Source organism: Uloborus diversus, chromosome 7 (assembly GCF_026930045.1).
Source record: "Uloborus diversus isolate 005 chromosome 7, Udiv.v.3.1, whole genome shotgun sequence".
In the NCBI taxonomy this organism is placed as follows: domain Eukaryota; kingdom Metazoa; phylum Arthropoda; class Arachnida; order Araneae; family Uloboridae; genus Uloborus; species Uloborus diversus.
This window is the reverse complement of record NC_072737.1, coordinates 37288766-37306652: the sequence shown is the minus strand read 5'-3', so window position 1 is coordinate 37306652 and position 17887 is coordinate 37288766. Positions and strand designations below refer to the sequence as shown.

At 31.2% G+C, this 17887-nt stretch overlaps 1 protein-coding gene across 1 annotated transcript in view; it reads left to right on the top strand.

Moving 5' to 3' along the window:
* Positions 1-17046, top strand: part of LOC129226514 (alpha-(1,6)-fucosyltransferase-like) — a 28875-nt gene extending 11829 nt beyond the window's left edge. The window contains exons 7-10 of the mRNA XM_054861125.1: positions 405-642; positions 7575-7751; positions 8106-8256; positions 12414-17046. Of these exons, the coding sequence (XP_054717100.1) occupies positions 405-642; positions 7575-7751; positions 8106-8256; positions 12414-12734 (887 nt within the window). The 3' untranslated portion in view covers positions 12735-17046. The remainder of the gene's footprint in view (positions 1-404; positions 643-7574; positions 7752-8105; positions 8257-12413) is intronic.
* The last annotated feature ends 841 nt before the right edge of the window (positions 17047-17887 follow it).

Genomic DNA, 17887 nt, shown 5'->3' with positions numbered 1-17887 from the left:
CTTCATGGTTTTGATATAACACAAAAGTTATGGTTCAAAAAATATAATTTCATTTTTGTTTAATAGATTCTGTTAATGTTTGATAATAACTCTAATAAGTTTTTACTTTGTTTTTATGAAACTTGGTTTGGATCTAACAGGTACAGATCCCTTGATTTAGATTATTTCTATGTCTATAACACGGTTTTGGTGTAACACGAAGCACGTTTCAATACAACACATGATTAATTAGTGTAAGAAAATAAGTAAAACACGGTTTTGATACTACACGGAACAAATTAACTATGTTATACGAGGGACCTCTATGCCGCACAAAAACAGGTTTGAGTGTATTGCTTCAAAACTTTAAATGTTAGTTATTTCAGTGAACTATCATTTTAATGTACTTTTTCCTTTCACTTTAGCAACAGAAAGTACTCAAGTCATTGATCTCCCTATCATTGATAACGTGAGACCTAGACCACCATATATACCTTTAGCTATTCCTAAAGATTTGTCGGAGCGCATCATACGACTGCATGGTAATCCTGCTGCTTGGTGGATATCGCAGTTTGTGAAATATCTTCTTCGTCCACAAGAAGCTATGAAAGCATTGTTAGAAAAAGTAGAAGAAAAATTAGATTTTAAACATCCTGTTGTTGGGTATGTATTAAATTCTATATATTTTTCTAGTGTTTTCCCAAAACTTTGAATGCAAGTGTTTAGTGGATTCTTATTATGTAAAAGTGTTCTCTCTTTCTTATATATCCATTTTTTCTAAAGGTTCATTGTTAACTTATGTAAAATTACTAATAGAGTACAGTAGAACCTAGAAAAACTTTTTTTTAATTAGGTCTTTGTGTTTCAGTAATGAAGTTTGCAAAGTTTCTTGATTGTTAAATCTTCTTTGATAAATTCAATGCCATTATTTAAAATTTTAACCATATTTAATTTTTAAAAAGCTGAAGATTTTTGAGAATTCATTTCGAAGAGATATATTGTGGAATTTTATTCAACTTAATATTGTAGCTAGCTAGTTTTAATAGCTGCAGCCAAATGTTTTTTTTCTTTCTATTATTAAAGCTTAGTTAGTTTTTTTTTTTGTTTTTTGTTTTTTGTTTTTTTTAAAGAAAAAATTTTATGCAAAAATGTATTTTGGCATTTTTTTTGAGAATTTATTTTTATTTCTAATCTGCTTTTTAATTAAAAAAAAAAAAAAAGTTAAGCCTTGAATATTCCAAAAACGTTTCAAATCACTGAAAATACAAAAGATATACAAGATTGATGGTCCAGGCTATCTTGACTTTTTTTCAGGGGGGGAGCAGGATACAAATACAAATACAAAAGTTACGACCAGCAACAGGCTCTGGGCCCAGCTAGAATGGTCCTAGTCCATTTACAATCCCCAGTGAAGATCAATGGCCCTCTTAAAACTATCTACTCCCTTGCTCATTACCACCTCTTCCGGTAAGCTGTTCCAAGGTTCCGCTACCCTGCTAAAAGAATAATTTTTCGTAATATCCATGTTAGCCTGAGATTTAAATAGCTTAAAACAATGACCCCTTGTCCTGTTTTCAGTGCTAAACTTCAGCCCCGTAACATCTTTCATTTTAATAAATTTGAAAAACTGAATCATGTCCCCTCGGTCTCTTCTTTGCTCAAGACTGTACATTTTTAGCCTTCTAAGCCTGGAATCATAATCTAAGTGGGAAAGTCCGTTTATTAGCCTTGTAGCCCGCCTTTGAACCCTTTCCAATACATTAATATCTTTCTTAAGATAAGGAGACCAAAACTGAACAGCATACTCCAAATTGGGTCTTACCAAACTTCTATATAAGGGCAAAAGAACTTCTTTAGATTTGTTTGAAATAGATCTATTGATAAACCCAAGCATCTTATTGGCTTTGTTACTAGCAATGCTGCACTCTTGGCTAAACTTTAAATCCTGACTTATTAAGACCCCCAGATCAGTAACTTTGTCTGCCTGACTAATGACTGAACCTTGCAAATAATAACTTGTACACCTATTTCCATGCCCTAAATGTAGCACTTGACATTTCCCAACATTAACAGCCATACCCCATTTATCAGCCCACTCCGTAATATGATCTAGATCCTCTTGCAGCTGATTTGCTTGTTCTTCATTTTCTATAGTCCCCATAACTTTGACATCATCAGCAAAACAATTTATATTCCCAGAAATATTTTTGTGAATATCGTTCATAAAGACAATGAACAAAACAGGCCCTAACACTGATCCTTGAGGAACCCCGCTTAAGACCTCACTCCAATTAGAATAATTTCCCCTTACAACTACCCTTTGTTTCCTTCCGGTCAGCCAGTTTTTTACCCAAATGAAAGTTTTCCCTCCTATTCCTATATCAGCTAATTTGCTAAGTAGAGCCACATGCGGTACCTTATCGAAAGCTTTTTGAAAATCAATGTAAACAACATCGACAGGCTTCTTATTGTCCAAAGCCATGGTAACTTTGTCATAGAAATGTAATAAATTAGTTGCACAAGATTTACCTTTCCTGAAACCGTACTGAAAACTAGTCAATAGATTATTAGTCTCTAGAAAATTTACTATCTTAATTTTCATCAATGTTTCAAAAATTTTGCAAACCACCGAAGTTAGACTCACAGGTCTATAATTTCCTGCACTCCCTTTAGACCCTTTCTTGAAGAGCAGTGTAATGTTAGCCAGCTTCCAGTCCTCTGGCACTGTCCCCAAGTTATAAGAAGCATTGAAAATATTTACGATTGCATCTGCTAATTCCTCCGCACATTCAACTAAAATTTTTGGATAAATATTATCAGTTCTCGGAGCCTTAGTCTCTTTAATTTTTTTCAAATGAAGTAAAACATCATCCCTGGAAAATACAAAGTCCTCAAGATGTACTATAGCTTGTGTCTTGTTGGTGTCAACTGTTGAGATACTGTTATCGTTAAAAACACTTGAAAAAAAGTTATTAAGAACATTAGCAATATCACTATCGTCCTGAATTAAAATTCCGTGCTCATCAACCAGTGACCCAATATGACTATTTCGAACTTTCCCCGAATTAGTGTATGCAAAAAACCTCTTGGGATTCCTGTTTATGTTATCTGCCAGTCTTTGCTCCAACTCTCTTTTCTGAATCCGTACCAAATACTTAAATTTGCCCCTTGCCTTACAATATTGGAGTCTATCTGCACTGTGACCAGTTTCTCTAAACCTATGAAAAGTGGCTTGCTTGTAATTTAGAGCGTCTTTAGTTTCCCTGGAGAACCACATTGACCAAATTTTAGTGTTGACACCCTTTCTCCTGAAGGAAACATGATCACCAACCCTTTTCGCTAGATTTTCCTTAAACTCTGCCCACTGAAGATTCACATCGCTATTGTCCAATCCAGAAGAAAAAAATGCTTTCAAACTCGGCCTAAGTGCCGCAAAGTCAGTATTTCTGAAATTGGGCACAAACCTAAAATTCTCTACTTTATTCATATCAAATTTAATCCCAAACCTAATACTGTTGTGGTCACTATCTCCAATATGTTCCCCTACACACAACCCCTGAACAGAACCTTCCATGTCGCAGAAAACTAGATCCAAAATCACGTCCTGTCGAGTACCCTGAGTTACAATTTGATCTAAGAAACAGTCACCAATTACTTTCAAAAATTCCTCTTCTCTGCTATTACTATGGTAAAAATTGTTCCAATCAATTCCTGGAAAATTAAAATCTCCCATTATGATGACTGACCCCTTGCTAGAAATGTCACTAATAATACTAAACATCTGTTCATCTTGACCCTGGCTTAAGTTGGGTGGCCTATAAATGTTCCCTAAACGTAGTTTTTTGCCCTTATTGCTCATCAACTCCAGCCAAATCATATCAATCTCATTAGATTTATCATTAACTAGCAAAAATACCCGGCGTTGCCTGGGTCAGTAATAATTATTAGAAAAAATCGTTACTTGCTTTTGTTTTCTGTTTTGAGTGAAAGAATTTAAAACACATCTTTTTGACGTGATTAAAAATCGAGTTTCTTCCTTACCCATAAAACTAAAATAGCAATAAGTATAAAGAACAAAGTAGTATTGATTTAGAAACGAATGCACTATATTTAAGCATATACAAATTTAAAAAACATGAAATTAATCTTCTCATATTTAAAAAGATTAATTTGTTGATACTTTTTTTTAACATGGAGTCTAAAACCTTCTCTATATGGCTAATAAAGTACGAAGTGATTAAAAAAAAGTAGCTGCGCTCATAATCCCCTTATACTTGCTTTAGTTATTTCGGGAAATTTCAATCATTGTGGCTCTTGGTGCGATTTTACCGAATTTGCGAAAGTCGTTTCGGGTTACCTTCGATGATGCTCCCCCATTCTTTCCTTACTTTGTAAAACGATATGATATTAATTTTCGTTACAGAGATATCGTCGCCAGATGCTGAGATATTTTTGGTCACCATAAAATGGCGCTAAACAGTTTCATCCGAAATGTTACCAAAATAAGTAATACAATTTGGTGATTGTTTGAAATTGTGCAAAAAGGAAAATTAATGAAAGTTTTTGTGCTGCTTATGGATTTGCCTAATTTAGTTGCTGGATTATTTAACACAGTAAAAAAAGTCTTTTGAAAATTCTTTGATTGGCGATATTTTGTTTACATGGTGAAAGCTGAGAAACATTATGACGTAGTCTTCGGCTTCAAAAACAGCAACGTTGAAAAAACTGTCAAATGCATCAGCTACGGAAATCTTTCTGCAAAAATTTTGGCGATCTGCTGGTTGTTTGGATAATGAGTAAGTGTTCAATCAGCATAAATAATAATAAAAACCATTAATTACATTAAAGTTCCGTTTAAATGGAAAATCATCCAAATCATGTATTATTTGCCAATCTTGTGCAAAAATCTTACTTCAAGATTTGACTTGAGAAAAGCCTTGAACAATCACGAAAAGCAAAGAAAGTCAACAATACAACAATTGTCGCTATCGACAGGGAGTTGAGATGATACACTAAATACTGTATTGAGTTGAGGAAAGCCTTCGAACATGGATCTAAAAAGCTCATAACTCGTTTTTTATTCTACTTAGAAATTTCGAACAGGTGCCATCTTCAGCAGAAAAATCAGAGCTTTCGATGGACATATAATGTAAATATGTGCAAGTATTTTTTCGTCCCAATATTAGAGAATTTATACAAAAATTGTGTTTTATTGCCCCCCTAAGGGGGTTTTGCCCCCCATAACGGGACGAAAACTACCCTATGTGTTATTCTGATGCATAAGCTATATTATTGTAAAGTTTCATCAAAATCCGTTCAGTAGTTTTTGCGTGAAAGAGTAACAAACATCCATCCATACATCCATACAGACAAACTTTCGCATATATAATATTAGTAAGATTACCAATTCACTGCAAGTTAAAGTGTCTCTGAAATAAATTAAAACCACACCACCTCTTTTACCTACTCTATCTTGTCTAAACAAATTATACCCAGCAATAGATAATAAATCATCATCACTTTTGGTAGCCATGTCTCGGTAACTCCAATAATATCCAACCTCTCAATAATCAAAGAAGGTTTTTTATCTCTCTTTAGGGGGAGGAGGTGCTCAGTAGCATTTTAAAGAAAGTATTATTGCCATTTGGTGGATGGTTACTCCTGGTATATTTGCACATATATGTAATGACACAACCAGTGTAGGACCCATGATCCGTAGACCATGAGCAGCATCTCACTTATCAGGCTAACTTGGCCCCATATAAATGTCACAACTGGTGCTGTAGTTAGAAAAAAATATTTGGGGGAATGGCATCTCTTTTTATGGGGCAGGTGTCATGGTTGAGGAACTATTACTTGGTCAAAAAAGCCAAGTTAAGATTACTTATGCCACCTTTAATTCAAAATTATATTTTTGTTTCCTTCAAAAAAGCTGGCTTGAAACCAAATTTTATTAAATTTGCATTATTCATACAATAACTAATAAATACTAATGAGACAAAATTCTTGTTGGGATGTTTAAAATGGGTCTTTCAGTTGACCTTTCATTTGTATGTACAGACTTAAAGAAGTAATTCGAATTTTGGTTGAAATTCATAGCGTTTTTGTGCAAATAATGCTTCCTATATGCAGTAGGTAATTCATCTAAATTATAAATTATGTGTGTGTTTTGCTCTGGACATTTATTTCAAAAAAGATGTTTATTTATTATTTGTTTGCCTTATTTTATTTTTAAAAGAATAGCAATCTAACTTGCAAATAGCTGACAAATGTTAAATAAGAAATTGCAATAAAGGTCAGCAACTAAACCTATAATCTGCAAAATTCAGAATCTGTTGTCACTTAAATACAGGGGTATCCCTCATACAACACGATTAATTCGTTCTGTGTAGTATCGAAACCGTGTTGTATGAGGCTTTTTTATAAATGTTTTTTTTTAGCCTAATTAATCATGTACATATCATAAATCATGTCAATGTGTACCGTGTTATACGAGACCTTGAAATAATGTAAATCAAGGAATGTGTCCCATGTTATATCGAAACCAAATCATAGGGAGTAAATTTTATAATAATTTCGCCTCAATAGAACATACAAACGAAAACTGGCAACCAGAACGTACAAACACCCACTGATTTAAAAGTAAGAGTTGTTATAAATGATAAAACTTAATTATTTTACATACCTCAAATTAAAACTGCTATGCACAACAAGAAAAAACTTAATCCTCTTTTCTTTCTGTACTAAGAACAAAACGCATTCCATAAGAAAAAAAATCTGAGCTTTTCTGCAGCAATAAAGTTTGTCTGAGCAACATCAACAAAACAAAATTTAAAATAAAATAAATAGAATCTTTCTATTTATTTTATTTAATATTTTGTTTTGACTACATTTTTTATTTATCGTTTGCCAAATTTAGCTTATGTTTAATCCTAATCTTATTTTCTTACAGTGCATTGGAAGCAAAATAATATTCACCTTTTTACTTTTAGAACACTGATGAGACAAATCAAGTATGTATTTAAAAGTTAAAAGTTAGTGTTGAACAGGGACGCCTAACTTTTGAGCCCAAGGCAGACAATTTTTCATAAAAGTTTCATGAAAACAAAGTAAAAACTTATTACAGTTGTTATGCACTTTTTAACAGTATTGAAAAAATAATTAATTCCTTCTTTTAAAATTCGTGTTATACATCAAAACCGTGTGTAGTTATGAATTAAAAAGAAGTTTTATACCATGTAATATCGAAACCGTGTTATAATAATTGCAAATTTGGTACCGTGTTGTAGAAGTACTGTGTTATACGAGGGACGCCCGTATGTCTATTGCATGTGGACAAATGTGTGGGAAACTACAAACACATATGTGTAGTAGTGAATTTGTTTGTTTAATTATTTTTTACTGATTTATTTTTTATTTTTATTCATTAATTTATTTATTTTTCCCAAATAAAATCATAAGTCCCAAGTTAACAAATTTTTCTCACACTATCATGTTTTTATTAAATGTTTTTGAAAATAAATGCTCTTGGATTTCAGATTTGTATCTTTTTTTTTTTTTTTTTTTGGTTTAAAGTGTTTTTTTTTCCCCTCTAGTGTTCATGTGAGGAGAACTGATAAAATTGGAACAGAAGCACAGTTTCATCCAATCGAAGAGTACATGGAGCATGTTGAAGAATATTATCAACAATTAAGTCTTAACAACCCTATTAAAGAAAAACGTGTTTACCTAGCTACAGATGATCCAAATTTACTTTCAGAGTGTAAGAAAAAGTGAGTTAATTATGCATATTGAAGTTTAATACTTTGATACTTGTGTGAATCTTTATTTTGATAGCTTGATTAATTGTATTCAGTTCCTTTTTTGTCAAATTACATTATGATGGGTATAGAAATTAGAATTTTATGGACTAAACATATAATTGTTATGTTAGTTAACCTAGTGTTTTTTTTACATAAAAAAATTATCACAAAGAAACTTGAATAAATGAATGCATAAACTTTGACAGCTTTTGCTTTTATAATGCTTACTCTCTCATTTATTGTTTTTGCACAGAAGCACTTTTACTTCTTAAATCGAAATCATTTCATTATAAAAAGTATATTATTTCATTAATTTCTTTATAGATTTCCCGACTATATATTTTATGGAGATCCTAATATTGCAAAGAGTGCTTCCGTAGGCCAAAGATATACCACTGAATCACTGAAAGGAGTAATTCTAGACATCCACATGTTGTCTAAGTGTGATTATTTAGTTTGTACATTTTCATCTCAGGTATTACACTTTTCCTGCTTTTCTTTTTTTGTACTCAATTTGCACTTTAATACCAAACAACAGTAGCTACTTATTTTTGTAGCTTAATTTGTTTTTAACTACAAAAGTAGTGAATGAATGTTAACATGGCTTGGGTCTCAGTCCCTACTCAGGGCCACAGAGAGCCAATTCAGGCCCCTTGTCAGTTATGTCACCGGGCCCCTCCTGCCCCCCCCCCCCAAAGAAGGAGAAAATTAAAAGGGGAGAGAAAAGAAAAGGGGAAAAAAGAGTGAGGAAAAAATGAAAAAATCAAAATTGCTTACTAGAAAACAATAAACTCTATTTTAAGTGCCATCTGAGTAAATAATCAAAAAAGTAAACTTTACTTAATCTTTACATTTTCTCTTATTCGGAGTTTTTACCCCCTTTTTCTTTCCTTCTTTTTTTTTTTTTTTTTTTTTTTTTGCCTCAGTGATGCCAGGCCTCCCCAAGGACAGGCCCCTAGTTTCCGACTAGGTTTGATTGAGTTTTTTGGCATACGAGCCTTAATAGGCTATACTGTACCAAACGATTGTTGAGTAGTGGAAAAAAAAGCCAAAAAAGTAGGTTTTAGTATGGAGCAAAGGACATAAAATTTCAAGAATTTTGAAAAAATAGTCAAAATAACAACACATAAACAAAGTTTTAAATGCTGAGTGATGAGCCGAAAGGAATAGCTGAGAAATAATTTAAAATAAGATAAAAAACGTCAACGAAACAAAAATAAGACATAAACAAGGGCATAAGAAACAACACTAAATCAAAGACATAAAGCCAATCTCCTGAAGGAAGGGGAACAATTCCCCTTCTGACAGGGGCAGCATTTCAGCATTTCATTTGGAGGGTCGAGTTTCTTAAATATGTATAACCCCAAAGCGAAACCAAACACACATTGGCCAACAAGAAGTTGTCATAAAATCGGTTTAATATGAAAAAAAAAGTGTTTAGAAACAATTAAAATTTTGATTCATTGTCTAAAAAGTTATCATACAAAACATCTCGCTACTAAAGTTTTTATACCTTTTGGAAAAGTTTTAATGCATGATTTTCGGAGTTCAGAAGAGTAATCGTGTTACTAATCTATCAGTGCCCAATGTCGTGCTGTTTTGCCAGTTCAGCTAAATAGAAAAGGTTTTTTTTTTTTTTGCCCATTGTGCTTCGAAAATATTTCTCGAACCTTTGAGACATAAAAAAATCTCTCTCTTCTAGCTGAGCTGATTGTAGTAGTTAAAAAATAATTGAAGTAACACAAAGTTATGCATGAAAACACTTTTTATATCTTGCTCTTCAAAATCACCCAGGCTACTCCAAGAACTGTGAGGGGCTTAAACTTTTCATCATTGAATAATCTAGTTATGTCGGCGCTCTCAGCTTCAATGAGATATCATCTGCCTCCAGCTCTTTTCTTCACTATTCCAGACTGATGAGTCCATAACAGGGACGAAACTGCAGTCTCTGGATGTGAAAACCATTCTGTCGGTATATTGCTTGTAATTTTTTTTGCCTCGTGCTAAAAATTTTACTCACAGTTGAAACATTTTATTTTTCGTTTTCAAAATCCAATCCAAATAACCATAATCCCAACCAACCATACAGAAAAATAATTTTCATCAAATCTTGTGTTAATTTTATTTGAAACTGAATCTATTACTTCATACAAAATATTCAAAAATCAATATTTGACTTCACATCATATCATCATGTAAATTTTTGTCATTTTTTTTTTTTTTTTTTTTTGCCCCTCTCTAAAATTGGCCCGGAGGAAGAATTTTTTTGAAAATTTTCACGATTGATTGAAATATACATCTATAAAAAACCTATTTTCAGTTTCAATTGTAGATTGAACTGTGGTTTGAATAGTCGAGTAGCAGATTGAAGATACAGATTTTGATAGAGTAAAGCATTTTTCAAAAACCTTTTCCCGATGCGAACAAATTGGATAAAAATTCAAACGAAGTCATACATGCTAAAGGGCATGAGTTTTTTCATCATTGAAAGAATCGTTTTGCAATAATTCTTCCAGTGGTCAAGAGAAATGTTTTTATCGTTTTAACTCTTGAAGACTATCTTGTGTCACTCCGCGACTGCATAATTATAGAGCCCCATAAAAGGTTTTTTTGATATGTCTTTTTTTATTCAATAATCACATGCATTTTTAAGAAGTTTCTATGAAAGCATTATAATGTATTGAGCAGCTAAAACGTGTTTCTAGCAGAAGAAAGCAATGAACACTCATTAAATAAATATACACTTAAGAAATGAGCGTAAAAGTGAATGTAAAATATCAAGGAATTTTCTTGTGAAAACCATGCAGCCACACCACTTTTCACGTGCCACTCATTTTGGACATACTATCGTTACACGGAGCACACAAGTATGAAATATTTAGCCTATATGAGGCAATGTCTTCTTAAGTTAAAATTAACCATGGTTCTCTATCAGTTTTCTATGTTCTGAAAAGGCCGGAAAATACAACATGAATTTCTAAGTCATCATCCAAATAACAAAAAACATTTTTTCTAGTCTGAGAAAGTGTCCAGTTTCATCAAATAGTTGCTGGGAACCAGCGAGATTTCCTTTAATGAACATTGATTTCCAACTTACATAAATTGAATTCACCCATTTTCTATCATTCTGCTCAAAAAATTTGGGGGTGCGACCGCCCCCTCTTGACCCCCCTATTTGCCGCCCCTGCCTTCTGACTAGGCTGACATAGCCTCTCGTCAGGCCTGTCCCTACTACCTGACACAAAATATTACTTAATTTCTTTCAAGCACTTGTATTATCTAAAAATGAGTGTTTTTTTTTTATAGTGTGGCTTAGCATTAAACAGTAGATTTTGAAAGAATAAATATTAATGCATGGACTGGCACATTTACTTTTACTTCATGCAAAAAGCATTAGCTTATTTCATTTTGTTATTGTGTAATTAATCTTAGATTGTGCTTAAACTAAAAATGATACATGTGCCAAAGTAGATTTTGTTTAAAGCAGAATATTTTTAATTATAAATATTTTATAATTATTTATTTATAAATGGATTTTTTTTTCCTTAATGATCAAACATTTAAAAAAAAAAAAAAAAAAAAAAAAGGTTGTTCTATAAAACCAAAATAATTGCAACAAAAATTATAGCTTCCGTAGAAAAAGATATGATTAATCTCTAAGAAATAAATTAACTTCTAATTAAACTGGTGAGGTCCTTCAATTAGAAATTCATACAAATGCACACACACACATATCTATATATCAGTCATTGGTACATTATAGCATTTTTTTAGAACTACATTAAAGTCCTGATTATCAGCAGTTCGGTTATCCGTGGATCCTTTCACATTTTTTTTTTAAACTTGTGATTGTGTTGTTGTTCGCTTTTAGATTTTGCATATATTTTTTTATATTCAATGTTAGTAGATGCAATGTTTTCAGTTATAATTTGAATGAATGTGTAAGTGTCATTAATATTTTTTATCTATTGCGTACACTAAGTATTGTTTTTTACCTATTATTCGGATTATCCGCGGTTACCGTGCCACCCTATTCCGCAGATAATCGGGAGTTTACTGTATTATTTTATTTTTTTAGCATGAAAAGTCTTAAGTAGACTTTAATATGAGCATTATTATTTATTTGAAAAGTACCCAGGCTGGTCTCAATTTATCTCTAAACCTTTGCAAGCACTGTCATAGTCACCAGCCGTAATTCTATATTCAGGGTGAAGGTGTTCTCAACTTGGAAGAATTTCAAATTGAATCCAAAATTTAATACCATTACAGCAGATCATATATGTATGTATGTGTGAGAGAGAGTGGTTCTCTCTTTTGTTTTTATGTATTTTGCGTTTAATATTCTGATGGATTTTATCCATTCTAATTTTTCAGCTTTATTTATTTACAGTTGGCTCTCTGTTTAACGACGCTCTATTTAACGACTTTCTCTACTTAACGACGGCTTTTCACGGTCCCAACTGGTTTACTAGTGTTAAAAGCATTCTATTTAAAGACGCTTTCTACTAAAGGACGATTTTTTGTGGTCCCTTGTAAGTCGTTAAACAGAGAGCCAACTGTATTTTATTTCATGTAATGAAAAGTACCACTCAATTAAATATTTGGTATAGTTAATTTTCATTTTTCTTCTAGGTGTGTCGTCTAGCTTACGAAATAATGCAGAACTATCACCCTGATGCCTCATCATATTTTAGATCTTTGGATGACATTTTCTATTTTGGTGGTCAAAATGATCACAATCAACTTGCCTTTTACAATCACACGTCACGAAATCACTATGAAGTTTCTCTTCAGAAAGGTGATGTAGTTGGAATTGCTGGTAATCATTGGGACGGCTTTTCAAAAGGAATTAATAGGAGAACTAAAAAAAGTGGCTTATATCCATCTTACAAAACAATTGAAAAAATAGAATTAATTGATTTTCCTACTTATTATGAAGTTGATGGAAACTAATGTATAGTTTTTAAATTAAACGAGCCATGTGTTTTTGAATATCAAATACCCACATACAGTATAACATATCTAGGTTTTAATTATTGCTCAAAAACATATTTCTCTATGCATTTCAATTAAAAATAGCCAAAGCTCTAAAGCATTTTTAACAGTACTTCATCTGTATCATGTGAATATATTTATAAATATTTATATATTTTTGTAAATTTTAAAACTGGATTGTGACAATGTTGTTCTTTGTGTTAGGTGTTGATTTTTTTTTTCAGTTTTTTGTTTTTAAATATTTCAGACTTTTTTATACATGTTGCTATGTTATGGTTTAAGGCTGCTTACAACTAATTTAGCATTGCGTTTGAAGAAGTTGTACCTGGAAGTAAGTATAATTTGTCTGTTACCTTTAAATGCAAAAGATTAGAAGTGAAGCAGAAGAACTTAAAAGGAAACAAAAAATAAAAACAAGTCAAGATTGTCTTTCTTTTGTGGGCATTCACTAATAATATATTTAAAAAATCTACATACAGATATTCTATTCTACACAATTTTTTCCATCTAATATATTGTGGATAAAACCATAATATTTTCTTGGGGTGTTTGACAGCTAATGCTAAGGCTCTTCTGGGTCATTCCAGGAAAAGTCAACCCTTTGTCCCGCTCTTGACGCTTCATATATTTCATTAAAAATAATACTTTTAAATAATAATAATTTTTTTCTGCTTAACAAATTACAAACTTACATGTGATTTCTGAAGCAAAAAATTTCGTCATTACCCTTTAAAATTATTACTTTTTAATGAAACATATGAATCGACACGTGTGGGGAAAAAAGGTTGATTTCTGCATATATTTTTTTATGTCAAAGCTCTTTTTAAAGTGAGCATGAAGATCTGCAATCGTAATATCTTTATTTATTTTAATTTTTAAATTAATCCACAATATCTTAAACTCCTGTAAAAATTAGAATTTTTTTACATGTTCTATGTAAATTATTTCCATACTGTAAATGTTTTGATGGTTCTTTCCTAGTTTTATGAAAACATTGTCTAAATGTTAACATCATCTAACTGATTTTGGATATCCAGTTTGTTTGAATGTGATTTAGTGTAATGATTGTGAAATGTTTGATGTATAATGTAACTATTGTTAATGTGTGATACAAGTTCATACAAGTGATTAAATTTTATTAAAAAACTAAAAAAGTCATGTACAGTTTTTTTTCCTTCAAATTGTTGATTTTTTTTTTTTTTTTTTTTTTTTTTTGTCCTTATGTAATGTTGTATGTGTTAATTTTAATTTTCAGAACAATAATATTTTCTGAGAAATTTAGATGGGATTTATAAAGGTAAAGATGTTTGTTGTAATCGTTGAAATAGTTGTGTCAATCAAAAGCTAGGGAAATAAGTTTAAAAAGCCCATTTTTGTTAGGATCATTTCATTTTTAAATTATAACTGCAAAATACTATGCAGCAAGCAACCATTAAAAATTAGAAAGTATGAAAAAGTTCAAAAGATGTAGTCAGTTGAAAATTTTATTGGAAAAAGACATAATAGTTATGACACAGATTTTTTAAGAATGTATGTTTAAAAGTTTATTTGTGTGCATTCCACTTCATTAGTGAATTTATAATAAAATTTCAATAAGAAATTCATATTTTGAATAGGTTTATCAAGGTAGAATAAATACTAAAGCAATGGATTACTATTGTTAAAACTTTATTTAAACAGCTATGGCTAGAGGATTGAAAGGTACTACTTTTTGCAAATCCCCATATTCATTCATAAACAGGTTCTTTTAATCCCTTTTCAGTTTGGTGCAATGAAGAAATATGTTTTGTCTCTTGCAAAGTCTCAGTTTTTGTTTGGTGTGTATGTCCATACATTTGTGTGCATATGTATGTATTATGTGTGTGTATGTGTGAGATGTATAGGTTTTTTTTTACAGTGCTGTAGTAGGGGGGAAACTCCATCCTCCAAAACATTTTTTTTTAAAAATGATGCATATTTTCTGTATTGGTTCAAAACAACTTCTTTTGAAAAAAAAAAACCTGCTTTTTAAATTAAAGCTTACAAAGGAATATAAACCAACAAAATTTTGGGTTAACAAGAGTCTCTCAACCATGACATTTATACAGAGAAGTGCATTATCCCAAAAATCCCCCCTCCTACAGCACTGTGTGTTTACATATGTGGTGACCTTCAACTCTGGTCACCACAGAAATTTTTTTTTTTTTTTTGTAATATAAAAAAACTTACCTTCTGATTTTTCCGGACAAAATCAAAGGTGTGAAATCATTTGAATACAAAACGATAACCAAGATATTCATTTAAAAAAAATTTTATGGCTTCCATAATACAGTTAAAATTTTGAGCTTTCTGGTCGGAAAAAAAACTGTGTTAACATTAAAAATCCCTCTCTGGAAAAAGTTTCTCATAAACAAAAAAAAAAAAAATCTTGTGAAAATTGAGTCATGTGTAACATTTTTTTGCTGGAGCGCCCACCTAGCAGGGGCTCAGGGCGCAGACTGCAGCATTGAAATTTTTAGAGAGGTGATTTTGAGGGGTAATTTTAACTTTTGGGGGGTGGTCTTTGTAATATTTAGGGGGGTGTACCCTTGCTCTTAGGGGGTGAGCACCCCTGTTTTTTGGAATATTGACTCTGAGTATTCTTAATAGAAAACTTAAAATGTTGAAAGTATTATGTGTCATTTCATACGAATTCCTTTATGGTTTTGTGTATTGTGATTTCTGTTACATTTGTGTTATTTGATGTACAAAGTATGTTTACAGTATAGATAGTTTATTGTGTTACTTATTTTGTTGCATTTTTTTCAGTTGTGTGAAAGCACATTTTTTTTTTTCTTTTTTTTTAATCTGATGACAGATATTTGAAAACTCAATGCAAGGGTGATATCATTCCGTCAAATACAAGAAACTGGAAGCTTGTGTAATTCTATCATAAACTAAAGGTTTGGTTTTAATGATGTATAGAAATACAGGTTGTTCAAGAAATATCTTAAATATTCTAAACATTAATAACGCAAATATTACTAGGTGAAATGAAACGCAGTTGGCTGCAAAAGAATGAAAAACTCTGAACGTTTTCACTGGTATTAATTTTCTGACGTAGAGGGTGCTACTTGCTAGCCAATTGAGCTAATGAAAGAAAATGGAGATCACACAGGAAAAGTGCAGTTGTTGGAAAATCACTGATAATTGTGGGAAGAAATTTTTGACCATAAAGAGCCATCTTTATCAAACATTTAGATAAGGTTATAGGTGATTTTGTTTTGGCTAACCATAACACACACTTTGCTCTCTCCTGTGCAGTCATCATTTTCTTTTCTTACCTTGATTGGCTTGCACAACTAGCGTCCTCTATTTCAGAAAATTACTACAAGAAAAACTTTTAAGTTTTTTTCATTCAGCAAACAGCATTTCATTTCACCTGTTACTCTTTGGTAAAGGTCTTCCTCGGATATCCCATAATTTAATTTGTTTTACAGATGTTGCAACTCCAGGGAATCAAATATTATTTCATCAATGTACTGCTTTTCTTTATGTGCTTAAATTCACAGATCTTTTCTTGGAATGGGTTTTGAACTCAGTAAATAGAATTATAATTGTTATTAGTATTATTTTTTAGTTAATATCAAATGAAATGTTCATGTTATTAATTACAATTGTACACTTTAAGATGTTCTAGATGTAGGAATTACTGATATATCAAGGATTTAAAAATAGTTTGTTTGTGGTGTGGATGTTAAATTGTTTTCTTTGTGACAAAAATAGTGTGGTCGTTTAAAACTAACGTAATTGAGCAAAATTTAATTAGACTTTAAATATTCTTAATATATTTTAATCTCACTAAAAATCCTACAAATAGAAGAATAGTTTGTATTTTTCTCGGATATAATCCAATGTGTCAAAAATGCATAAATGTTTTTATACAGATATTTCTGCCTGTCATATTTTTCTGATATTTGTAACATAATTCACATATTTTTAAAAGCATGATCTTGGTGTTGTGAAATTTCCAAAAAAAGCAGAGTTGTGTAATCAGTAAGGTACTTTAAGAATAGGTATATCTCTTAGGAGCTCTTATCTATGTATAGATATGTCTATAGAGTTTACATCTGACATTTTGAAGACTAGTCGCAAAAATCAGCAATTTCAAGACCTATAGGAGTGTTAAAATCAAAGAAAAATTATTCTTTACAGTTCTTTTTAAAATGTTTTGTATTAAATAAAAACATTTGATAAATAACTGTTGCTCAAAATTATTTCTGTATGAATAATTATTTCCATTAAACATTACTTTGCACCAACCTTTTTTAATGTTTTCATTGTTTCATGCTAGATAACACAAATCACACAGTAATATCTCATTGCAGCGAGTACCACTACAGCGAAATATCCGTTTCAAGGAAATGAATGTCCAGACCCGTTTTTATTGCTTCAATTTCCAATGCAACAAAATTTGCAGTCCCTTAAAGTGCATTGTAATAGTTTTACTGCATTGATTTTCACCTATACTCGAGAAGAAAATTACAGAAAGTAAATGAAAATGTGTTAGAAAAAAATCATGCATATTTTTACCTTTTAAAATTATTCCTTCTAAAACTGTATTATATAGTTTAATTTTTAAGGGAATTCACTCTCATTGACAAATATGATTGCATTGTGTATTTATTATTAAGTTAATATTACAATTAGCACATTTTCAGCTTCAAAAACATTTAATAACTAATTATAATTAATCAGACAGTATGCTTTTCGTTTCTACAGCTGAATGTTTTGTTGATTTTTTATTTTAAGCTAGAATATTTATTAATATTGTTTTACAAATTCGGCACTGAAAGGCTGCTTAAATTTGATCTCATCATATTAAAATAGTATTAATGCCTTTGATAGGGTTTCTCAAGTATATTTTGATAATATGTGTTGAGAATTAGATTGTTACCCCAAACTTAATGAAACAAGTGTAGATAATCTTAAGTGTGTCCATCCTCTCAAGAGCTATGGCATCCCCTTAAATTCAAAAAAAAAAAAAAAAAATCTTGCACTAATTTGGAAGTGGGGTTAGATTTCATTCATATCATGTCTAAATTATTTGAAATTTGTCCCAGTTGGGTGAAATGAAGTAATAGATCTAGATT